The sequence below is a fragment of the Littorina saxatilis genome, linkage group LG6 (genome assembly GCF_037325665.1).
Source record: "Littorina saxatilis isolate snail1 linkage group LG6, US_GU_Lsax_2.0, whole genome shotgun sequence".
NCBI lineage: Eukaryota > Metazoa > Mollusca > Gastropoda > Littorinimorpha > Littorinidae > Littorina > Littorina saxatilis.
In genome coordinates this window covers 21,488,615-21,515,630 of record NC_090250.1, presented here as the reverse complement: position 1 = coordinate 21,515,630, position 27,016 = coordinate 21,488,615, and the positions used below count along the sequence as shown (strand labels likewise).

The 27,016-nt window shown below is 42.4% G+C and overlaps 1 protein-coding gene across 1 annotated transcript; it reads left to right on the top strand.

Moving 5' to 3' along the window:
• The first annotated feature begins 1,082 nt into the window (after positions 1-1,082).
• On the top strand, positions 1,083-27,016 carry LOC138968731 (uncharacterized). The gene is made up of 5 exons (XM_070341363.1): positions 1,083-2,705; positions 20,613-21,868; positions 23,224-23,329; positions 24,582-24,761; positions 26,318-27,016. The coding sequence occupies exons 1-5, from the start codon at positions 1,508-1,510 to the stop codon at positions 26,665-26,667; spliced, it is 3,090 nt and encodes a 1,029-aa protein (XP_070197464.1). The 5' UTR covers positions 1,083-1,507; the 3' UTR covers positions 26,668-27,016.

Sequence of the window (27,016 nt, the reverse complement as noted above, 5' to 3'; positions counted from 1 at the left end):
AAAATCCAATGTTATGTGGAAAAACAGACATTTAAATAAGATGGCTAAATCAAAATGTTATGACGTATGAATTTATCTTGTGTGTGTGGCAATGTGTAATTGTGTGCGTGTGATTGAGAGTGTGTGGGTGTATATATATGTGTGTGTGAGACACAGACAGAGCTAGAAAGAGAGTCAGTGTGTTTTTGCATGTGTTCCGAGTTTGACAACACAGTGTTCCACTTTACACACCCATGCGTCCAACCTGGAACAAATGCAGAAATTTTTATAATGGTCAGTTTGATGAGTTGTGTGACTTTTATTTTATCTTATGTTGTTCGTTTGTTTACTGATAGAGTCTAGTATGTGACAATATAAAAAACGCTTTGCAATAATAATTTTTTTGTCTGGTACGGCTGTTTCTCCTTAACTGTTCCAGGTTTAGCGACATTCCCATACACAAATTATGGTATATGTTACAGGTTGGCTTACTATCAATCAATCAATCAAATCAATCAATTAATCAATCAATCAATTAGCCTTGTGTAGCAAATGCAAGCAGTGAAAGTATTAACAAAAGTAGGAACAACAGGCGGTTCCATACAAGTCATGCAGCAGATGTGTCGTCCATTCAACCAATCAATCAATCATTCAGTTAATAAACCTGTGTGTAGCAAACACGCGCACTGGGAAGATTAGCAGAGGTACAAACAACAAGCGGTGCCAAACCACAATACAAAGCTCAGGGCGCTTTTAAGTCTCGGTCAGGAAAAGAAAACACATCGCTACACTTTCGCAGCAAACCGTATACCCTGTTCTTTGCCGGGTACAAGGAGTGAGGGTGGAGAGATGTAGCAGTTCTGCTTCGCTCCCGTTGGCTGCTGACAAAGGGGTGGAGTTTTTCTTTTCGTTGCTACACTTCTCCAGCCCAGCAGGGCTTATCTTTACCCCTATACCCCTCAAGCGAATAACGGGTAGCCCGTCAAGGGCTGATGGCCACGTTATCGGGTGGCTTACGGCGGCCTGCTACCCGCTTCTTAAAGGCGCGCACTTTCCCTGTGTTAGAGCTTCACGCGAGCGCAGGTAGGGGTGGCGACGACGGGAGTGCCCTATCAAGAAGGATGGATCTCTATAAGGAAAAGTGTTTACAGTAGCCGTGCACTTTTTGCTTACTTTTGTCACGCTCCCTAACAAAAAGGGACGGCCTTTTGGAGCTGTTCACAAACGGTCGACTGCTTGTCGAGCTAAGAGCACTTGATTGAGTGAAAGTTCTGCTCTGAAAGTCGCTTGAGCGCACTGAAAATTTGACTGTTTGGGGGGCATTTCACAGAATGCTTTGAAGACAAAGTTTTTGTGAACAATAAAAAAAAGTTATACTTTGTAAAAAACCCAACTGATAATACAATCTGATATCTGATCAAAAGCAAATGATTCTTGCAAGACAGAGTTTTTCAAGTATTTGTTGGCAGTCATCAAGTTTTTGACGGACTCTTCAAGGTTGTTTTGTGCTTTATAACATTCTAGCAAAATGCCGAGCTGTCTTCGTATTTTTCGAAGTAAAGGCAGGAAAAGGAGGGCCAAGACTGACGCACCAGAGGAGCCAAGACAGAAAAAGTGGTGTCATCTGGACACAGCTTATGAACCACCAGAGCTTTTCGTTGAGTCTCGACCAGACGGACATCGAGCTGTTCGAGATAGCAGAGCAGACTTTGTGGACCATGGACCAGATTGTTCATCAAGGACCGACAATGGTGATGCTGAGTTGTGCTCATCAGTGCTGAGATGTGATGGTTCACAGTCACAAACAAATCGTTTAGTTCATCATGAACAACCTGAATTTTGCTGCAGTCCGAGAGGGAATCTTCCATCACACGAAGACCGTGCAGGAGGTGTTTCTTCCCCATATGCTAGCCTTGGCGCAGGGTCTTCGCCTCAACGCCAAAGACAATCGCCCGTCGAACATCCAATGACTGTCGTTCAACAAAACATTTGTGTTGCAAATATTGCTACAGGTGGTGATTGTAAGTGCGAACAAAGTCCTGACGGCATCTGTGGATACAGTTCCAGTATTGCTCCGCGCAGACCTGCAGTCCTGCCTACAAACGGTCCTGATGACACCAACCGAGCTTTTTCTTTCAAACAGACGTTTGCATCCCACTGGACAGTTAGTGAGACAGCAAGGATGCTCGGCTACTGCACTGATTCGCAGCCGGGCAAAGAACAGAAGCGAACTGAACGTGGAACAATCCACAAGGTTTCAGACGGCACAACTGTGAATGCATCTTATCAACTATCAGATGGTGCTTCTTGCTCGCCTTCGTCTTCGGCTAGTTTTGCTACAAGAGTAACGCACGATTCAGACGATGCAAACAGAATGTACGCTTTAGCTCCAGAAGGGATGATATATTTTACTGAAAAGAAAAGCCCACTCCCAGAGCACTCAGAATTTGACAAAAAGCCATGGACTCAAAGCCCAGACTGGAAAGTCGAAAGCAGGACATTGTCTGCGCAGTATTTCAGAACATACAAGCATCAGCGCGATGCCGTCGGCAAAGAGAGTGCGTTAAGCGATACTTTGGCGCCAGCGTCTTATACTGTGCAAGATATTTTAAGTCCTGCTTCGGGTCGTTCTGGTGCTGATGTAGGAACATCCCGGACGGATGCTGAGACGTTTGCGCACGGTCACAGTTCGGCCTCTCTTCTGCCACCATCGTCTGCAACACTTGGTGAGTAAACAGACTGGTGAACGGAACAGAACATGTTTTTATTTGTCAAATCAGTCAAAAGAGCGCTTGTAGGCGTGGCGACGACGGGAGTGCCCTATCAAGAAGGATGGATCTCTATAAGGATAAGTGTGTACAGTAGCCGTTTGACATAGAAGTAAAAAAAAAAATAAAAAAAATAAAAAGAAGACCAAGAGAAAAAGGGTTGATACATTATGGATTTTGCGTTATTCCACAACCTGATCGACCTCTGAGGAATCGGAGAATCATCGGCTCGGGGAAAAAAACTGCTACGAAAAAAACGCACAAGTTTCATGGACCACAAGGGCGCAAAAGCTGCGACTTTTTAAAAATGCTTTTCATCAAAGAATCGAGTTATACTTTGCCGTTTTTTTCTCTTTGATTTTAAAGTCCAGTCTCTACGCTAATAAGCAATTTGAATAAGCAAAAAGATGACGTTTTGAAATGAATCGGCTGTGCTTAGTACGGCTATGGTGTAATTTTAATGTGAAGTCTCGACATTCAAATAGGATTAGGAAAATCAGCAACTCCTGTTTCAGATGACGCACTTGCATACCTACATCTGTCACGGTTGGTTAATGTTTCTGAGAAGACTTGTCTGGTCATGTTGTAATCGTTTCAAGTATTTTGGATGCTTCCGTCATGGAGGTGAGAATCTAATTTTGAAACCCGTGAGATTTCCCTTGCGCGTAACTATGACGGAATACAAATTGGGGAACAACGCGGATGCATTATGCTGTTGTTGAAGTATGTAACTGCAGTCGTTTGTGTGCTCCATTTCTGGGTGTATTTTCGGTGTTGTTTAAGGACATGGTACATACTTAAGACGCTGTGTTTTACTCCAAGCAAATATATTGTCTGAACGTAAGAATGAGTGATGAAAGAGAGAGAAAGAGAGAGAGAGGGGTGGGGTGATATTCTTTACATGTGTTTAAATATTTATATGACTATAAAGATAACAGATTTTATTACCAATTCAGTGCCCCATATGACTTTTTGACCAATCAGGACGCATTCTAGATGACCCTCTAAATGTTATAACGTTCAGGCAGGGACCCTTTTTGTTTATCACGCTAAAGATTAACAAGACAAAGTAAAAATGTAATTCAACAATATCAGCGTGATTTATTCTAAAGAATGACACTTCAAATGCTGTCAGGTAATACTCTCTTTATCTAAAAAATACCGAAAAGCGAGTTTTGTTGGTGGGTGCGTAACGGAACAGCAAGGCACCGCCCATCGTCTGAGTGTGCAATGCCGACCGCTCACTTGAAATCTAAATGATCAAAGTTCGGAAAAATCAAGTGAGATTGCGCCACTCGCTTTACATCAAATGTATCTTTATGTCATTTTCCATCCGTCTGGGGTCGGTTCTAAATCTGTCGCTCTCTGTTCAACGAGAAAAAGCGAAGCAACCGAAACGCATGTTCAACATGGTTTATCTTGTGAGATTGTTGTGTGTCAAAGGCATTTGACCTGTAAATATTCATCACGTCAGGTGTGTTACTCTGATTGGCTGACTCAGGTCACGAGAATTCTTTGACTGACAGGCATAATCAGGTAGAAGCGCTCAAGTTCCCATTGCGGCTGTTCTGTCTAATTCGCGGGGTTGCTTCGAAATTTCTTTTGATCGAATTAAACGGTAATAAAACCGTTATTTCTAATATGCTGACTGTTAGCAAATGATAACATACATGTCTCACAAACGATATCAGCATTCGACTAAAAGGCTCATGCTTGATATCTTTTTTCTCGACATGTCTTGTTATCATTTGCTACCAGTCAGCATATTAGAAATAACTCATACTGTCTGGTCAATGCGAACGAGTAAAGAAATGAAAGGTGCCTAAATGTAAATGACTTGAACACACACACACACACACACACACACACACACACACACACACACACACACACACACACACACACACACACACACACACACACACACACACACACACACACACTTAAAAAAAAGAGGGAAAATGAAGAATATATAAATTGTATATTTACGGTATTTTCAATGTTTATTAAAGCTACCGCCATAAAAAAAGGATTAAAATATAAAAATTAGAATGCCCATGACATGGGGCTTGCATCGAACGAAGTGATATAAGAAAGTAAGAAGAAAAGGAACAAAATCCAAAAAATAAAATGACTGACGCAAGATATATTGAGAGAGAAAGACGGAATACGGTTGTGGAGAGAGAGAGAGAGAGAGAGAGAGAGAGAGAGAGAGAGAGAGAGAGAGAGAGAGAGAGAGTGTTAAATTCCGAACACGAACTGGTCGTTTGTCGACGCCTGATATCAATCTGTCAGATAGCGGGGGTCAAGTTAAGAGACAGGAAGCCGGGTGGCAGGAAGGTATGTTCAGTCTTTTAATCGGGTACCTCTTATCCCCCCGCTCTTGTTTGTTTGCCGATTCACTACAGCCCTCAAGGCTTCTTTTGGTTGGTTATAATTCATGGGGACGCCACTTTAATTAAAGACGGGATTCGAAGTTTTGGTTTCGACTATTCAGCATTTGGAGGGTCCGAGATTGAGATTAAACCCTTGAAACCCTGGATGAGCTTGCTTCGCGCAGTGTATTCCGAGGCTGGGTTTGCCGGAAAAGTAGTTATTTCATAGTTGACATGTTTAGATCCCTTAAACAACAGAATGTGATTTTTACATTTAGTCAAGTTTTGACTAAATGTTTTAACATGCTAGAGGAGGGGAATCGAGACGAGGGTCGTGGTGTATGAGTACTGGACCGATCCTTATGAAATTTTTCATGAAAGTTCCTGGGTATGATATCCCCAGACAGTTTTTTTCATTTTTTGGATAAATGTCTTTGATGACGTCATATCCGGCATTTTGTAAAAGTTGAGGCGGCACTGTCACACCCTCATTTTTCAATCAAATTGATTGAAATTTTGGCCAAGCAATCTTCGATGAAGGCCGGACTTTGGGATTGCATTTCAGCTTGGAGGCTTAAAAATTAATTAATGACTTTGGTCCTTAAAAATCTGAAAATTGTAATTACATTTTTTTATAAAACGATCCAAAATTACGTTTATCTTATTCTTCATCATTTTCTGATTCCAAAAACATATAAATATGTTATATTCGGAATAAAAACAAGCTCTGAAAATTAAAAATATAAAAATCATGATTAAAATTGAATTTCCGAAATCAATTTAAAAACAATTTCATCTTATTCCTTGTCTGTTCCTGATTCCAAAAACATATAGATATGATATGTTTGGACTGAAACCACGTTCAGAGAGTTAAAAAGAATAGAGATATAGAAAAGCGTGCTATCCTCCTCAGCGCAACCGCTACCGCGCTTTTCTGGATTGTTAATTTCACTGCCTTTGCCACGAGCGGTGGACAGACGATGCTACGAGTGTACGGTCTTGCGGAAAAAATGCAATGCGTTCAGTTTCATTCTGTGAGTTCGACTGAGCTTGACTAAATGTTGTATTTTCGCCTTACGCGACTTGTTTGTACTTTTTTTTTTAAACCGGACATCTATCAAACACATATCTGACACTTCTATTTCCTTTTTCAAGTGCGAGTTTGATTTATTACATGCAGAAATGTATTTTATAAACTGTTGCTGTCTGTTGCTTTATATCTTGCAGAACAGCCAGAAATGTTCAAAACATGTCCAGTATTTAAAACTAGGGGTGCTCAGTAGCAGTAAAAGTTATAATGTCAGCGTTACTCGCTTGCTGTGTCAAATGAAAGAGAGAGAGTGAGAGAGAAAGAGATTATCCCCGAGTACGCTAGTACTTGGGCTCAGCAGACTTTAATCGTGTGTCTGTGTGTGTGTGTGTGTGTGTGTGTGTGTGTGTGTGTGTGTGTGTGTGTGTGTGTCTTTCTCCATTTAACATCTTATTGCTGGGAAGCTACTGGGCGCAGTTCGTTCAAAAGTTGATACACTAACTTGATAATAGGTCCGATTGATCGTATTAAAACTTCATAATGTTACCTGGGACCTAAATGCGAAATAATCCACAAAAACGACTCTTGGCGGTGGGCGCAATTCGCGGTGGGATAGAACTGCTGTTCGGCTAATAGAACAGCCAGCCAGTTGGTGGCTTGGTGGAAAGCACGTCCGCCTATGGCCAAAGTGATCCGGGTTCGATTCCCGGCATGGGCGATCTATTTTTTTTATTATTTTTTTTTATTAAATTCTTGTTTACTATTGTTTATCCCCGAGTACGCTAGTACTTGGGCTCAGCAGACTTTAATCGTGTGTCTGTGTGTGTGTGAGTCTGTGTGTGTGTGTGTGTGTGTGTGTGTGTGTGTGTGTGTGTCTTTCTCCACTTAACAGCTTATTGCTGGGAAGCTACTGGGCGCAGTTCGTTCAAAAGTTGATACACTAACTTGATAATAGGTCCGATTGATCGTATTAAAACTTCATAATGTTACCTGGGACCTAAATGCGAAATAAACCACAAAAACGACTTGGCGTAGGACGAATTCAAACGGCAACAGCCAGCCTCATAGAACAGCCTGCCAGCACCTAATAGCCTTAAATTTCACTGATAGAATTGTCAGAGTTGGTGGCTTGGTGGTAGGCACGTCCGCCTATGGCCAGAGTGATCCGGGTTCCATTCCCGGTATGGGCGGTCTTTTTGTGTGTTTTTTTGGGTTAAATTCTTGTTTACTATTGTTTATTATGAACGTTTTAATGTTTTATTTTACTTTAATAATTTTTTTTTATTGTGTAAAATAAATAAATAATTTTTTTTTTAAATCCACGTGCACAAGACAAAAAACTTTCATACTGGGGGAGCGAGCCAGTCTGAAGAGTACTCGGGTCCAGCCCGAGCGTTTTTTTTAATCCCAACCACCATTTTTTTTTAGGAAAGGCTAAGACTGGATTACACTGTTGTCCATGATTTTATCGGCTCTTCTATTTTATTCCAGAGGGAGTTTGTCTTACAGATTGGGTCATTAATAAGAGGAACATGGGATTAAAGTCTGAAGTTTACCATTCGTAGAGTAATTCAATCAGATGGTGAATATACTATTCGGCAGTCCCGCAAGCAGTTTCCATTGCAGCAGTAGCGTCCCCCCCCCCCCCCCCCCCGATGCTATATATAAACGTGTAACGTCACATATTTTACTTTATTATCTGAAACTCAGCCTTAAACAAAATGTCTCCTTTGTACATCGATGGAGAGGGAAAAAAGGAGACATACAACAAACATAAAAGAGGGGCCTGGCAAGATAGGATTTATCGCACACACTCGTATCCGTTTCGCCGGAGTGTTGTCGTTACACCACCCACTTCCTGTGTTTTGTCGCTCCTCTCGTCTTTTTAACTCCTCTGCAAACAAATGTGAGGAATGTCTGTCGAGACTGATGCGCGTGCGTGTCAAACAGTGATACCGTTAACCGGAAGTGGACGAGAGAATTGTGGAGTAAGCCGATATTATTCCATATCGCCCTCTTATGCACCTGTCTGTCCCGCGACTTTATTTTAAGAATGAGAGGGTGCAGGGGTGAATAAAAAAGAAATAAAGCGAAAGGGGGGTGGCGGGGCTGGGGGGGGAGGGGGGAGGATGATGTCGATTAACATGGGGCAGGGTGACCGGAATGGGGGGGTTAGTGGAGGGGTGATAAAGAGGACGCGTTTTGTCGTTGTCTCAGCGGTTGATCAGTGATTCTTTTGTCCCACGGACTTGGTCCATTAGGGAATAGCCTTGTTGATATGCTAATTGTTGTCTTTTTCTGCCAAAACTTTTTATAGCTCCTTCGATTTTTCTGTAAGATTTTTCCCGAGCCTCAATTGTCGTTGGTGTGTGCCCATGTCTGTGTCTTTGTGTGTGTGGATCACATGTCGCTTATTTGCTTAGCTCAGCAGATTGAACACTGAATGGCATTTGTTTTATGGGTGTATTGAAAAACCTTGCAGGTAGCTAAGAAAATAGTATTTGGGAATGCAACAGAATCTACATATTATTTTCATTTATTTTCCAGTTTTTGCACAAAGCGTTTTGCTGTTTCTGGGACGTTTTAGCAGGCTATTTTGATATTTTTTTCTTTTAAGTTGCTTGAGTGTTCTTGGCATCTTTGTTAGATCTTTAAAAGTGATAAAGAAACAAAAGTGTTAAGTGTAAGGTGGGTTGCAGGAAAGATACTAGTGTAGAATATTTATCAAAGCCTATATAGTTCTGTGAAGGGTGAATGTGTTTCGTAAGTAAATTTAGGAGTGCTATAGACCCGTTATGGTGTTTTTGTTTGTTTAAGCCATCTCTGCTTCGCTTCCAAGGACACGCTACATTCTTGGCACAGACTGTATAATTATGTATATATATTTTTATTTTATTTTTTAAACCCACACACACACACACACACACACACACACATACACACACACACACACACACATACACACACACACACAACCTGCACTTAGGTCAAGGCCGGTAACCTTTCATACAATAAATAAAACCACTCACACTCCCCATGTTTTTCCTGAAAGATTAGCACACACAAAAAGAGAACAGAAAACGGCCTTTATATCTTACTTTCTTTCGCGGCACAAAATATACAAGGGCTGTCATACATTTTTACAACAAGTTTTGCCCAACCCTGGGTCTGGGTCGGTTGACCTTGCTCTGCGTTCCCTGGGGGCAGCATATGATTCAGTTGCTCTTGTGCTGAAAGGGCTAACGGCTTACCGGTAGATCCACCCCGAAAAGCGACGGGTGACCTGAATGAACCGCTTCAGGATCAACTGGTGTAATGGGAGATGCGACTTCCTGTCGGGGATTTAAAGGAGTTGTCACCGTATTTTTTAATTTTCGAAATTATGTCTTGCAGTTTAAAAACAAAATCGACTTGTTGTTTGTTTGGTTGGTTTCTTTGTTTCTGGTTGTTGTTTGCACTTCTTTTTATATCATGTTTTGTTTCAATTCTATTATTTGTTGTAGGGCGGTTTTGGTTAGAAATAATGACTTAAGACAGAAGATTGACGATGATAAGTATATCAAGGCTTACATACACAGGTGGGTAACACGAATACATAAGTTTACTTTACAAAAACGAAAACAGACATATGTAACACTACCGAAAACATCACACACAAAAAAGAAGAAAAGGGAAGAGTAGGAAAGATGAAGCTGCACAAAATTGGTTTTAACATTTTTTTTAATCATTGACAAAACCTTGATGCATTTCGTTCGCGGCAAACAATGGGAAATAATCAAAACAAGTAAACACCACACACCGAGAAAAAGAAATGCTTGAAAATTATGTCCACAAAGTGCAACGGAAACTGTGTATGATCTTAAGGGGATTGACATTTTGTGTTTGTCTTTCTTCGCTAAATATGTTCCTTTTGGTTTGCGTCAAAAGCGCACGCGCCCATACACACACGCCACACAGAGACACATAGCTAGAAACATGGACACAGGCACAGACAAAAAACGGACGGACGGCCAAACACACGCACGCACGAGTACACACACACACACACACACACACACTCACACACACACACACACACACACACACACACACACACACACACACGGCAAACAGTCAGACACATATACACACACGCGCACACACGGTTGAACCGATTAAATCGGACAACAAGACAAGGTATTCAAGGTCGGAGTTGAAGTGGGTTTGGTGAGGGTGGGAGGGTAACCGGGCACAATCAGACAGAAGAAAGGGTAGAAAAGGGGATTTTACTCTAACGGCGTTAAACCAAAATGAGGTGTGAGGAGGAAAGCGTATCAGTTTTCGGGTGGTGAGGACAGGACGGGGATGGGAGCGCGGTGGGGGGTTGGGGTGTGGGTGGGTGGGGGTTTGTTGGGGACGAGGGAGCGGGGTGTGTGAAAGTGGGATGGAGGGATGTTTGAAGAGGGTGGGGTGGGGTGGGGTGGGGACTCGGAATGAGGGGGCGGCGAGGGTTTGTCGCGTACTGCTGTGGCGGTACACACAAAGTGTAGGTTGCTATCGAAACTGCTGTTCTGAAAGCATGTTGGAGACACTCTTTTGTTCTCAGTGATGCAAACGCAGAGTGGGTACAACTTAACCCCCACCCTCTCCTAAAATCAAAGAGAGACAAGGAACTTTGTCGATAAATATCGACAGGGGGCCGACTAATGGTTTAAATGTGAAATGTGTGTATAATAATGGGTGTGGGTCTGAAATGAAGTTAGGTAGTAGTTAACATTTGTTTTGAATAATTATTGGTATTTTGACAATGTGGGTAGCATGGAAATGTAAGCATTTGAATGTAAGTCTTAGGTACCATTGTACCCAGGAAGAGAGACCAGAGATAGGAGTAGGTTGCAATAGCTTGTGTGGTCTTTGAGTTTTGTTTTTGGAAAGATATTGTTAAAGAACAAGAAGACAATTACAGTAATGCAATATTTATTGTGAAAACCAACGATCAATATGCGCTTTTTGTAAATAATGCACAAACGTTGAATAAAACAGTTTAAACCAACGATTGTACAAAGAACATGTGAAGCAACATTATGTCTATGATGGTGTGAAGAAAATTAGTTATGATTTATACTATTATTATTTAGACTTGAGACTGACAGTGTTGTGACGAGCGTTGGCTAATGGTAACGAGTACATATGTGTGTAGTTGTGGTGTGTGTGTGTGTGTGTGTGTGTTTGCGCGTTGGTTTGGATTATGGGTGTAATTTGTAAAACAGATGTGACAGTAATAATGGAGTTCACATCAGTGAGGTTAGTTTGAAATGGAACACACGCACGTTTTTGAAAAAAACAATATGAAATTTTGAACCATGAGATCTTTATTAAATAATAAACTGAACATCAGCAAAACATCAAAGCAATTATTAATAAGGTTTGAAAAGCTTGACTTACTATGTTAAATAGTGGATTGAAGGCTGAAAACGTCATTTACAAATTACATCTGAGATAGGGAGGGCGAGTGGGGGAAGTGCTGAAAGTGTGGATGAGAATAAAAAACAAGTCGCGTAAGGCGAAAATACAATATTTAGTCAAGTAGCTGCCATTTTTCAGCAAGACCGTATACTCGTAGCATCGTCAGTCCACCGCTCATGGCAAAGGCAGTGAAATTGACAAGAAGAGCGGGGTAGCAGTTGCGCTAAGAAGGATAGCACGCTTTTCTGTACCTCTCTTTGTTTTAACTTTCTGAGCGTGTTTTTAATCCAAACATATCATATCTATATGTTTTTGGAATCAGGAACCGACAAGGAATAAGATGAAAGTGTTTTTAAATTGATTTGGACAATTTAATTTTGATAATAATTTTTATATATTTAATTTTCAGAGCTTGTTTTTAATCCGAATATAACATATTTATATGTTTTTGGAATCAGCAAATGATGGAGAATAAGATAAACGTAAATTTGGATCGTTTTATAAATGTTTATTTTTTTTTACAATTTTCAGATTTTTAATGACCAAAGTCATTAATTAATTTTTAAGCCACCAAGCTGAAATGCAATACCGAACCCCGGGCTTCGTCGAAGATTACTTGACGAAAATTTCAACCAATTTGGTTGAAAAATGAGGGCGTGACAGTGCCGCCTCAACTTTCACGAAAAGCCGGATATGACGTCATCAAAGACATTTATCAAAAAAACGTATGGGGATTTCATACCCAGGAACTCTCATGTCAAATTTCATAAAGATCGGTCCAGTAGTTTAGTCTGAATCGCTCTACACACACACACAGACAGACAGACAGACACACACACACACACACACACACATACACCACGACCCTCGTCTCGATTCCCCCCTCTACGTTAGATTATTTAGTCAAAACTTGACTAAATATAAAAAAAATGCTGAGTGACAACAGGGAGGTTAAAGGCTGCCCTTTTCGTAGCGTTCATTAATTAATTCCTATTGTTTACATGTGCCAATAATGTTATAAAACTGTACCTAAGGGGACATAATAACGATTGGCTGTAGCTTTCGAACACAGAAAAAATTATTTCAGTATTGCAAAGTGGTTTTGATAGTGTCGAATGTAAACAGAACAGTCTCAAAGTGAAAATGGATGTTTTCCGGAGAAGTTAACAAGAATACCGGCAGAAAAGCGCGCTTTCCTGCTTAGCACAATACGCTACCGCACTAATCTGCCGTGTCAATATCACTACGTTTTGGACGTGGAAGGTGAGCGATTTCCTTCCGCCCTCAGCTAATTCAAGAAATCACCCCCCTCCTAGGTACACGTGCACTCAAGTTAACCTCTGCTTTGATCTGTGTGCCAAGAGTCAGATGAGAGAGAGAAAGCGAGAGAGAGAGAGAGAGAGAGAGAGAGACACACACACACACACACACATAGACAGAGACAGACATAGAAAGACAGAAGCGGAGAGACTCAGAGGGAGACACAGACAAAGACATACATACAGAGAGAGAGAGAGAGAGAGAGAGAGAGAGAGAGAGAGAGAGAGAGAGAGAGAGAGAGAGAGAGAGAGAGAGAGAGAGAGAGAGAGAGAGAGAGAGAGAGAGAGAGAAATGTAACTGATCTCGTGAGAACGGTTGAGGCCTTGCAAGGTTTTGACGGCAACAATAATTATTGTAGTTCTCTAAGACTTTATTTCTGTTTGATTTGTAATATGTTGGGAAGACATATTTATCAATTGATCAACAAAATACAACATAATACAAAACGACACAACATTGTTAAAATCATTATTGGCCAACGTTGAACGTTTACGAAGGCCTCAATCTTCCCGCGCCGAAGACCAGATTAATAGGTGCTTGATTTTGGGATTTTGATTTACATAACATTAAACCTTTCTTGGGGTTCATGGTCATAGCAACAGCCATATTAATATTATATGATGTATAATTTTATATTTCAGCATATGTGAATTACATGTCATCATACCAAACTGTCATACATTTTTATTCCTACATTATTCTGATTGGTCACAACCAAACCGACTATCATTGGACACATCCAAATGCAAGCGCCTGTTTTTGACAACTTGCCATTGATCTAAAAATATATTTTTAGATCAGTGCAACTTGCTTGGATCTCTTGTTTGGCCTGTAGGTAAAATGTAGAATGTATTTTCTGATTTGTGCACAAAAGCTTTTCTTTTTCTTCTTTTTTTTAACATAACACTGTTTAATGTCACTGTATGTTTGAAAGACCATGGTAACATTTGTAAAACAAATGTTAAATTAGAAAATAAATAACATTTTTGTTCATGATTTTTCCTACACCTGTGCTGAAAATAAGACATAAAAATGTTGGTATATAAGTCACTCAAATGCAGAGTAGTATGAATGGTTTGAGTTTGCTGCGGTTAACCCTGCACAGTTCGGCCTATGATGTTTTTGTTGAACAATTTTGCCGTCACACCTCCCATAAAGTGACGTATTTCACAACTTCCTGTGTTATACAAACTCAGTGATGACCAATTTTGCCTTCATCCCTCCCATAGGGTGACGGATTTCACAACTTTCTACTGTATAACAATGTTGCCTTCACCCCTCCCATAGGGTGACGGATGTCACAACTTCCTGTGTACACAAACTGATGACGTATTTCACAACAAAATGGCGCTGCCCATGGTCAACCTCGAAACTATCCGTATAAATGGGGGCCTCCTGGCCCCCATAATAAAGAAAACAAAAAACTTAAAGAAGGTAAAGAAAGAAGATTTTGAAGGAAAACGAAGAAGACGAAGAAAGGATGTGGTAAAATTGGACAACGAGTTTAAGTCTGTTCAGTTATGTAGTAATGTATTGTATTGTTCTGAGGTTTTGGTTTTGTCTCGCAAATGAAGGTAGTGTTTCAAAATGGTGCAAACGATAAGGACATCAACTGAGGATAAGGAACTAAAGCACATGTTTAGATACGTATAAGATGTAAGTCTTGTGAATTTGGAATTTGCGCGAGTGGCTCTTACCGCCAAAGCAGCTTTTACGGAGATACTAATTTATGTAGTTCTCCTGAATGAGCAAATATTCCTGTTTTATCAGCTATTATACCTGTTCTTTGATCGTGGAGTCTTTAACGTTCGCGATAAGTGCACCACGACAAGGTCGGGGTCTGGCTACTGGCTGTACAGAACTATAACTCGAGGAAATAAATTCCTCGCCGATCCTATAGATCGAATCGCTTACAATTTTGAAAGATTGTCTGGTCAGACACACTATTCATTGACGATAAGTCCTCTCCCAGACTTTGAGCCTTCATTGTGTCTGACTGATCCTTTTAAAAGCGCGGGGGAGCGTGAATAGTGCAAGGTAAAAAATGTCAGAACATTTCATGCTCGAGAAGTAAGGCATGTTTCGCTGAATATTTGCACGATCCTGTCAAACCACTTTTATTTTACTTCGCGTTTTATTGTGTGAACATGGGAGTGACATGTATGTGTCTATTTATGTTAAAGCGTTTTTGTCAAACTATTTCCCTGCAGCGTAAAGTTTAAATGGTGCAGGTCATGCGATCATCGTAAGAAGCTATGCATATCATATGTTCGCAACTTGTGCGAAACACATAGTGTGCCCCCCCCCTCCTCCTCTTCACCGTCCCCCTCCCCATTCCAGACCCACGCTCGCACACACAGTTTCGGCAGCACACTGTAACGGCGATTTCATAAGGGGCATAAGCAAAAAGAAAGATCTGGTAAGATCGACTGGGTGGCCGAGTGGTAACGCACTTGCGCTCGGAAGCGAGAGGTTGCGAGTTCGACCCTGGGTCAGGGCGTTAGCAATTTTCTCCCCCCTTTCCTAACCTAGGTGGTGGGTTCAAGTGCTAGTCTTTCGGATGAGACGAAAAACCGAGGTCCCTTCGTGTACACTACATTGGGGTGTGCACGTTAAAGATCCCACGATTGACAAAAGGGTCTTTCCTGGCAAAATTGTATAGGCATAGATAAAAATGTCCACCAAAATACCCGTGTGACTTGGAATAATAGGCCGTGAAAAGTAGGATATGCGCCGAAATGGCTGCGATCTGCTGGCCGATGTGAATGCGTGATGTATTGTGTAAAAAAATTCCATCTCACACGGCATAAAATAAATCCCTGCGCCTTGAATATGTGCGCGATATAAATTGCATAAAAAATCCCTGAGCTTAGAACTGTACCCACGGAATACGCGCGATATAAGCCTCATATTGATTGATTGATTGGTAAGTTTATTCGCAAGGGGACGGGTATATTAGAAGAGGAATGCCTCTTTGATAGAAATAGGGAAGTCCATGCTTTGCGTAATTGCTTTCACCCCAGAAAAATGTCAGCCACAGTTGTCTGCGTTAGTCAGATGTCTTTTTCTTTACATACCGTGGAAATGTAAATAAGGTTAACACTTTGTGTTGATCTGTAAGACCACCGCTGGGAAAACAGAGTTCTCACCTTATCGGGTAACTGTTCTTCGTGTACCATGACATGTTTTGTGCATTCTTCTCAGAGTTATGTTTTGTTATGCAGAGTAGACAGCGTCGGTGCCATCGAAATGCAAATCAAGTTGTCACCGCTTGGATGCCGAGAAGATCACATGTCAATTGATTTTGCCAAAAAAAGCTCACTTTATGGGATTTCTTGACAGGAAAACATGTAACTAAAAGGTGTAGTGCAGTGCTTAATTACGAAAACTCAGCAGGATACTTATGTTAATGCAGTAACACTTGAAATAATATCTCAATCTTAACAGGTTTTCCCTCAAATTGTTGTCTTCTAAAAGTCGTTAATCTGTTAAGTTTACGACACATATCTTTCACTTCTCTCCTCATTGTGCAACGTTTTCAGCTAAAGCCAAGGCTGAGGTAAGGAGCGACGACTTGTCGCTTTGAAAGGGCTCGTTTCGGTTCACCGGACGGTTTTATAACTTGCTAGAAACCACATTTTGTCGACCCGCTGCTTTTTTGCAGAGAAAAAAGTCAAGAACACTTGTCTGCAGTGAATCTTTTTCAGCTTAGTTCTTAAATGTGTGGATTTAGCTTGCAGTTTGACACAATACTGCATGTTCATAGACATAGTTTGCTGTCCTTATATTGGTCCATCACTGTCATATGGCGTTAACAGTGCTTATACCTGAATTCGTGATCGATGAGTCAAATGAACTTCAAATGTCACAGAAATGTTAGCACAGCTGATATCATCCACAGTAATCACTAGAACAGCCAGACCTCACTGCGCAAGAAAACCGAAACACGTCACAGCAGGGGAGTTAATCTTCTGTCTCTTGCCTTACCTCCCTTGTCATCAATCACTTTGTACCCTTACAAAGAGAAGCGTTGTAGCTATGCTAAGTTCGGATTTTTTGGTGGCACGTTTCACTGCTTTGTACGATTATTTTCACGTTTCTAAAAAGAGGAATCATTTAGGATTTACAGGGACGAACACTTTAGACAACGCGCGTTATTATGTCCCTTCTTCTCCTTTCACTGCGGACTTTTTGTTCACACGGACCCAAGTTGTTCTCCCACACCGCGTCATGTTACTAAGATGTACTAATCCCGGTGATTAACCTTAAAAACATTTCGTCTATTTAGCTAAAACTAATTTCCAAGTTAAGCGACCAGCAAGTGCAAGGGTCGCGGAGAGGTGTCGGAATAGGTGAAGGGGGGCGGGGGCACTGTGCTTTATGATGACAACCCAAATCCTGAAGCTCTAATACCCGTGTTATCTGGCAGGAGTTGCTGAAGCTCCAAACAAAAGATTAGATGGTGTCAACTGCGAGATATTTAGCCCCAAACCCCACTATCAAATTAAATGTTTTGCATACCTTAAAATTGAAAAACGTACCATTGTGGTAGGTATTGTGTTTCTATTTTAAACTTGTCCCATATGTGACAGGGGAGGCTACCGCTCCTTTCACGGCAGACTCTGCACCCAAGTTGTTGGCCTTTAAGTCAACACCGGTGGATTGTAGAACTCTGTTTGTGATGGGGTCTGGTGGTTTCCGATTGTCTGTATGTTCATGGAAACCTTCGGGTTTGCATAACAGCTTTTATAGGGCTAAGAAATTAGTCCTAACATTTTCAATCCTGTTTGATTGCACTTCGCCTCCCGAGGTGATCGTAGTGTTTCGGCACTCGGTTACACATACAAAGGCACTTGGAATGTATTGCCTTGGTTTTAGACATATTGATCAATGAATTCGGCTCTAAACACGTATATAATGCTGCTAACCATTGCAAATGCTATGAAGAGAGCGCCTCGATTCGAGAAATCAAAAATAGACCTTTGAGAACGAAGGATGAACATTCTAAGCTAAGTTTGTTCAAAGTAACTTTGAGAAGGCAGTCGCCTGTTAATATCAAGTATAACCTTCGTGGTTGAAAACGACGTTAAACACCAAATAAAGTAAAGTAACTGTTATCAAGAGGCCTGTTTAGCAATATACGATATGAGACTTGTTGTCCGGCATATTCAGGACTTTCTCTCTGGTTTTGCTGGTTTGAATGAGCAGCCTGAATGATCTTCTCAAGACAAATTCCTGACCACTTTGTGGTAGGACCGCTTTTCTGGTGGAAAAAAAACCCACGGGAAAGCGAATGAAACTACAAAAAGAAAGAGAGGGAAAGACACCTCATGGGAAAATACCGCTACGAATACCCGGAAGAAAATAATTGTAAGTTTCAAAAGAAAACGATAGAGCGAATCACGTGGGAAAGTAGAGCCAATCCAACAATGTCCATCAATCCATCGCCAGCTACTGAGACGGCAAGGTTTTTGAAGACGGGACAGTTCGTTGCGGACTACTTCTTCTTCATTTAATGCCCTCACTTTCCTTTCTGCGTTTGGACACAGGGCTTCTGTGCTCAGTGCTTATCAAAGGCAGAGCAGGTTTTTATGACGAGGAAACAACGGTACTTTTTTTTTCTCTCGGACAAAACAGAATAGAAAGTGTAGACGATGGAATGCCATACAAGAAGAAGTCTCGATGGTGGTATGCTATACTATGGCGGCGAGACGCCAAGGGGAGTTTAGTACTTGACTTGTTTTCTTTTTATCCTGAAGGACGTTCTTTATAGTTAGGGACTTTTTGTGTCTGGTGTTCTACAGGGAAGAGTGCCTTTAGCCTTGACTTTGAAGTGCATGATCTCAATCTGTCCCGGAGTAATGGGACTTTTTTATTTCCAGTTCTCAGACAGTCATCAGACTGTGATCATGGAAAGCAGAGCGGTCACTTTTAGATTCCGTTACAGAAAAGACAGGATATCCAGGATTGAGCAGTTTAATTGTTGTCCATGTCCCTTTTTTCGCAACATTTTCACCTATTCATTCATTCACCCATTCATTCATTCATTCATTCATTCATTCATTCATTCATTCATTCATTCATTCATTCATTCATACATATAATTATTGTTTTCTTTATTTCGTTCGTTCTGTCTGTCTGTCTGTCTGTCTGTCTGTCTGTCTGTCTGTCTGTCTTTCTTTCTTTCTCTCTTTCTTGCTTTCTTTCTTTCTTTCTTTCTTTCTTTTTGAGAGGACAGCAGAAGTGTTTCTCCTATTTCATTACAAAAGCCCGTGATTCGTGAATGACACGCCTTCAGTTGAGATTTTGGAGGTTATCGTATCAAATTCAGTGTACAGAATCTTATGTTAACAGTGTGGAAAACACACATGCACCATAGGTATTTGTAGATAACTCGCAGTTTTGCGATTTTTCTCCTTCGGTGCTGACATTTTAGTTACAAACATTCTGTGACCATCGAGAGGTAAGACCATTGAATCTGCCAAGCCAAGAATCGTCCCGGGAGAAGACATTTAGCCAAAAGATCCCTCTACCATTTCTTTTCTTTCGTCTTCCCTGGTAGCTTTGTGGACCATCTTGTCACAGAAACACGTTAACGACTCGCAACTTCTCTCCCCTCTATGGAAAACTGTCGTTCCGCGTGTTTTCTATACCCTCGCATTCTCTCCTCCCGCCACGCGATTGTGGGCAGGCTGAACAACGCACCATTATGAGGCGGCCGTCAAAGAAACACAGGAAACCTTGGGGCCATTGTTGCCCACAAGAAGGGGAATGGGGATAACGGGCGGTGGACCTTGACTAACTGATGGTCATCGGAGAGCGGGCATGCCCTTGTTGGTGGCAGAAAATAACCATACGCCTTCCCTCCGTCGCCGGGGCTACGCCTCAACCGGACAAAACTAATTTCTTTCTCCTTATCTCTTTTTGGCGTGGATCTTGATGGATGGAACATACGGGTTTGCGTGCGATTACTTTTTTGTGGTGGACGTTCCTGATTGTGGATTAACGAAAGGTTGGATGGAGATGCCGCGGTGTTATTTTTTTGGAAGATGCCATGTACGTTCAATCTGATCTGAAATTTGTGTTTTCCGAGTAATACAGTAAATGTTAAACCAAGCTTTTATTTAGTGAACAAACAAAAACACACCAAACGTGTTATTCTGTTTCTATCTTTGTCTGCGTCTGTCTACAGTACAGGTCTTTCTCGCACTCTTTATCTCTTTTTTGCAGTTGTGTTTTTTTAATTTTTATTTTACATCGAGTTTTCAGCTGCCCTGATGTTTTCCTTTAAGTTCACGTCATATGACAAAATAACCGACAATTTCTGCCTCAAATTGCAACACACACACGCATACACTCACACACACACACACACACACGCACACACACACACACACGGCACACTCACACACACACACACACACACACACACACACACACACACACACACACACACAGCCAGCGTTGTCGCTTGACATTTTCCTTCCGGCCATTGCCATAAGTAAAGATATGCGTACCTTTTTTTTTTAAATTCCCGAGCAACCGATAGCTTTCAGGTATAGCAGAATTCCAACATCTGTTTGTTTTGGGGCTGTAAATAGCATGTAAATATTCCATTAAAACTATGTATACTGTGCTGAATTTATTGGAAAGGTGTGCAGCTAATTTCATAACTATTTTTCTGGTACCTTGCAGAGAAAACGGACAGTACTCCCTGCTCCAAGGACGCCACAACCTTTCAGCGGTGCAGCAAACAACTCTCTGCGCAAATCCAGCGTCATCGTCATCCTGTGACGTCACTTCCGACGAGCGTAATCAAAAGCTGCGGGGTCAGCCCACCCCTGTCTTTTGTCAGCCGAGCAAATGATGCCCAGGATCAAAATGAACGTGCCAACGATAGTCAAACCCACGGTGTAATTGATTGCAGCAAACTGGTGTCAACGCAAAAATGCATCAAACTTACGGACAAATTCATCAAAATTCCCAGAGAACTCATTTATCAAAGTGCCCAAAGACTTTCAAGCGGTTTCAGCGACTTGCCATTACCCTCGAAAACTCACGACGACGCCGTTCAGTGTTTTAGGTATGCCACTGTTGCACCGTTCTCGTCGAATGTCAACGCATCTCAGCAAATTGTTAAACCCGCCTCAGTAAAAGATGACGAAGACCTTTCTAACAGGGAAACAACAATTTCGACTTCCCCTGAAAGCAGCGGAGCTGTTAACACGCGGTTCAACAACACAGCATCAAACAAGTCAAGAGGACATGTTAGTGAGGGTGCGCAAATGCTCAGCTCGGTTTCTGAGAGCAAACGCAATACTGCTAGGACAGATCACAGCATTCTTTCACCAAGACCTTCCTCGTTTTCTTGGAACAGCGGCAGAGATCATGAACACGTCGTGTCTTACGTGACGGCCTCACCCACAGCCAAGGAGAACGTGTTTCGGTCCAGGCTGTCAGACAAGAGGTACATGCGGTCAGTGGACTGGACCAGAGACGCGTCTCCTCACTGTATGCCGCCTTTGTTCCCACATCTTCCTTTTCCCGTGAAACCGCTAGGACACTCTATGATGTCTCCCAACCAGCTCCCGCCCTTTCTCCCTTACTTTCCACAGCATCCGATGCATGTGGCGGGCATTTCTGACAGTCTTTCCCCTTCCCACCCATCTCTGGTAGCGGGGCTAAAACACAGACCTTTCCCCAGATCCCCGCTCTCCCCTCCCAAGCTGATGCGGCCGATGACTTACGGTTACAGTCACGTCACGCCTTTTGACCGGGATGATGACGCCAGATCGACGTCATCAGCGTCGTCATCCTTGTCTTCCGGTTCGCTGCCGTCACCGCGGCGTCAGGAGAGAGTGACGTCACACGTGGATCCGGGACGAGGCTACTCGACGTCAACTCCTTCGCCGATGACGTCACCTTCCTCGCATGGTCCCCTATCTCCCCCGGTGAGTATTTGTTGGGCGATATTTCATCTAAAAATGTTATTTATTTTTGATTACTAGTGATGATCCCGGATGAGAGTCCAAATGACGAGAGTTTAGATTTGTTGGATATGATTTAGTACTTAATGTAATAACTTAATGCTTGAAACCGAAGAGTTCCAGTCAGTAAGTTTCAGTAATTTCAACACTCAACACTGCTCTCGTCCCCGATGTCCAGGTTACAACAACACAGGCAACAGCAATAAGCGCAAAACAAAAGCAAGAACAAACAAGCACACACACAACCGAGTAATCGATACAAGTCTACTTTTTGTAAATACTGTTTTTTACCTTTATGTTCTCCTTCTCCCTCTGAGTGATTTAACGAGTATTCTGCTTTATCTTGTTTATTTACCGTGTTTTCCTTTTCGTCATATTTTTCCTCCGCCGTTTTGAAGTCTCCGCACTCTCGATGGAAATACATGTAACAATCATTTCAAGCTGTCTTTCTTTTGAACTCAAGTCGAACTGTTAGCATTTCGACAGAAGTACAGAAAGGCAAAAGAGAAAAAACCTACGAAATAGGAACAGAGAGACGACATAAGGAGGCAAAGAAAGGGATAAAAACCGCTATGAATTTTTAGGTGCGCTATTGTACTCCCAGACACAAGCGCACATTATTTCACGGGTCACAACCTCAGCACGCTTCCTCTGTTCCGGAGATTTTTTCCATCGGTTCGATAAACCACATATTTGAATTTATTATCCGCAATGCATGAGATTCGGGAAATTAATAATTTTGACATCAGATTGCCACTGTGATCAAACACAAGGGGAACGTATCTGAAGCGTGTTTGCGACACAAAGTCAAGGATCATACAAAATTGAAAATCAAACATCGCATAGGCTTACAGCCAAGGCGTTTCTGAGATTTGTCCATGGCCCTATTAACACCCGCCAAGGAAGTCAAACTCAGCTCCGCTTCATTATGCATGAGGCTGTGGTCCAACATTTCGAAGCAACAATGAGCGTTGAAATCATTTTTCACAAACCAGAAAATGCACTCCAAATTAATTTTCCGTTTCGTTGCATTTCTGGAAATGTGAGGGTGTGATTCGTTCGAATTGTATCACCTCAAGTGATTATTTTGCATATCGTGGACATAAGAGCTAAACATTAGGGGGCGGGGGGGGGGGGGGGGTGTCAAAAGAAAATGTGGGCTTCTTTTTGAAGCAGAGAAAAGCAAAACAAAAACAAAAAAACAAAATCTGGAAGACAGACATCTTTGTTCATGTTTTCATCACAACAATCAGCTAGGGTGTGCATAAAAACAAATGCTTTGTTCTCTTGGTGACGTCATGTTTTCTATGACGTTTCAGAGTCCCGGTCTGTCGTCAGTGGAGCTTGTGAACGGGGGCTACGGGTTTAAAAATCCCATACTTGCTCAGGGAGTGACGACGCAGCCCGAGGGACCTATCGACTCAGGTATGTACCGCAATCGATAAATCATTCGCCCACTGTCTGAAAATTGAATATTATTGTCCAGAGTTTTAGAAGCTATGTCGACATAATTGGGTAAATATGTTACCCAAATCATTCGCCTTTGGCCAGTATGTTTTAACTGTTTGATGCTGCGAACTGTCACAGTTTGAACAAATCTGTAACCATAGATGCGGAGAAAAAAGAAAGAAAAAGAGAGAAACTTTACTATTATGACAAGTACCTCGGGTCCCAATGACTCCAGTTTGTTTTATCCTATGGGTGTTTTCCAGTGCACGAAACAATAAGTAATGTTCAGTCCCGTGATAGTCGTTAAAATAATTACTTTGATGCTTCTACCACCAGTCTTATCTCACAACGAATCGTCATCTTCACGCCATGAAGAATTAGTGTGTTTGTTGGTTGATTGTTATTATTTCTTGCCTCTCAAAGGCAGATAAAACAAGAAATTCCTCCGAGGTAGGAAAAACACCCCCGTCCTTACCATTCTCACTGCCACCAACTGAGAAGGTTATTTCCCTTTGACCATTAATATGTCCCTCTATAAGTCCTTGTAGAATCTTAATCCACCAATAACTCCCTAACCGTGTGTTTGACTGGTCCCAATTTTTGTAAGGATCGTCTCAGGAATGTATAGAACCTGTTCACCAAGTTTGGTGACGATCGGTCCGTTCATTCTTGAGATCTATATATGCGAACACAAACAAACAAACAAACAAACACATCGACCGAATCCTATACACACCCCTATACCGGGGGTGTAATGATACCTATACACGCGACCTGCTGTTTTTTGGTAGTACTAATCCGAGTGACGAATGTGTGTGTGTGTGTGTGTGTGTGTGTGTGTGTGTGTGTGTGTGTGTACGTGTGTACGTGTGTGTGTGTGTGTGTGTGTGTGTGTGTGTGTGTGTGTGTGCGTGTGTGTGTGTGTGTGTGTGTGTGTGTATATGAGTGACGAATTTCTCTGTGTGTTCGTGCGCGCGCGTATGTGTGTGCAGGTGTGTATGTGCGTACGTACGTGTTTGTGTACGTGCATGCGTACGTCACAGTGTGTGTGTGTAAGTGAGCTTGCGTACGTGTGTGTGTGTATATGTTCGTGCATGCGTACGTGTGTGTGTGTGTGCCCGCCCGCGCGCGCGTGCGTGTGTGTGAGCTGAACACAAAAAAGAGTTCAAACGTACGCGAATGCTGCGAATGACAAACTCTTCACCGAACCCTCCCACACTGTGTGCAGGTGCCGAGACCCAGGACGGCGAGTTCCGGTGCCAGATGTGCGACAAAGGCTTCCGACTGCAGCGACACCTGACGAGACACCTGAAGTGCCACAGCGAGGTCAAGCGCTTCCTCTGCACCATCTGCCGCAAGGGCTTCAACGACACCTTCGACCTCAAGCGACACACGCGCACGCACACAGGTAAGATAATTTGCGATCGCCATACTTGTTCTGTTTGATTTTTGTTGGTATGAAATTCATTGCGCATGAATACCTCACTTGTGATTATATCTATGTTGTCTATGAATTTCGATCTTCTCTTGTGATGATATATATATGTTGTCTATGTCTGTCTGTCTGACATGAAATAACAATTATAACCGGCACGGTTGGCCTAGTGGTAAGGCGTCCGCCCCGTGATCGGGAGGTCGTGGGTTGGAACCCCGGCCGGGTCATACCTAAGACTTTAAAATTGGCAATCTAGTGGCTGCTCCGCCTGGCGTCTGGCATTATGGGGTTAGTGCTAGGACTGGTTGGTCCGGTGTCAGAATAATGTGACTGGGTGAGACATGAAGCCTGTGCTGCGACTTCTGTCTTGTGTGTGGCGCACGTTATATGTCAAAGCAGCACCGCCCTGATATGGCCCTTCGTGGTCGGCTGGGCGTTAAGCAAACAAACAAACAAGCAAACAAAATAACAATTATGTGATTCTGACCTGTCCTGCGTCGAATCCAAACTTTTTTGTTGAGATAAATATAAATGTCATTTCTCTAAAATTGCGTGCATATATGCGTGTTTTCGGGTCTGCGTGCATGTGTATTTGCGTGTGTAAATGCGTGCGTGAGTGTGAGTGTCAGTGTTGGCGTGCGTGCATGCGTGCTTGAAATTGTGTCTTTCGGTTGTAAGATATGGCCAGGCTTTTACATGGTATAAGAGTTAACACTCCACTTGGTTTGTTTGTTTGTTTGTTTGTTTGCTTAACGCCCAGCCGATCACGAAGGGCCATATCAGGGCGGTGCTGCTTTGACATATAACATGCGCCACACACAAGACAGAAGTCGCAGCACAGGCTTCATGTCGCACCCAGTCACATTATTCTGATACCGGACCAACCAGTCCTAGCACTAACCCCATAATGCCAGACGCCAGGCGGAGCAGCCACTAGATTGCCAATTTTAAAGTTTTAGGTATGACCCGGCCGGGGTTCGAACCCACGACCTCCCGATCACGGGGCGGACGCCTTACCACTAGGCCAGCCGTGCCGGTACTCCACTTGCTCACATTCCAAATAATAAACACCCTGACTGCTTGCTTAGTGTGAGTTGAATTTGTTTGATGAATTAATGTCGTACATAATTTCATATTACAAAATCTCACTGTGCACCCCGGCTGTTGAATGTTGGTATCATGTGACCAATTGGAGGGATGGGCTTATCCCATGTAAAAACGTGTGGTCAGATCCGAGACGGCGAACCGAACTGCTGATACGCGGGAAGGAATGTGCCTTTAAATATGTACGCACCGTCCTCTCAGTGTAAAACAATCATGTACGCCATCGCAGTTTTGTACATAGCTTTTACAATAAACGAGATCTGGATGGGTTTTGAAAGATGTGACAAACCAATCGCCATTCAATTTACTTTCCTATGATATCACGTTCCAAAGTTTGGCCCCAATTAAAGCATTGAAAAAAAAAGTTATTTTTGAACAACGTTTTTTGAAAACACCGTAAAATAAATTATGTATCTTTCCCACAGGTGTCAAACCGTTCCGGTGTCACTGCGGCAAGGCCTTCACCCAGCGCTGCAGCCTCGAGTCGCACGAGCGAAAGGTTCACGGGGACAACCTTCCCTTCGGCTATAAGGAGAGGCGCACGAAACTGTACGTGTGTGAAGATTGCGGCAACACGTCGCAGGACCCCGCCGTGCACTTCTTGCACATCAAGAACAAACACCCGCACAGTCCCGTGCTGCTCAAGTTCTACGACAAGAGGCAGTTCAAGTTTGCTGACACCTCGGTGACGAGGTTGCTGTTTGGGCACCAGATTGGTGGTTCCTCACCCGATGGCCGTGACGGCTCAGGGAATCGGACAGGCAGCAGAAAGTAAAAGAGACACGAATAATCTTGCTTTTAACAGTGCAGCTTCACTCAGATCATGCTAATGGTCCAGTTTTCTGCAATTTTATTTCGTGGACCCACTTATTTTAGTTTTCAAATTGGTGATCAAAACAGAGAATAAGATAGATGCTGAATCGGTCTCGGATGACCCCCTGGGTTCTCGAGGCAAGAAACAACAACCACTAACCAACACACTGATTCTGCATGGCATGAAGATGACGACTCGTTGTGAGATAGGACTGCTGGCAGACGAACACAGCACCCATAAAAGAAGATTATGTTAGTGAATCGAACGTTTGATAAAATAGAATAAAAATAACCACGCCCGTAAAAAAAAA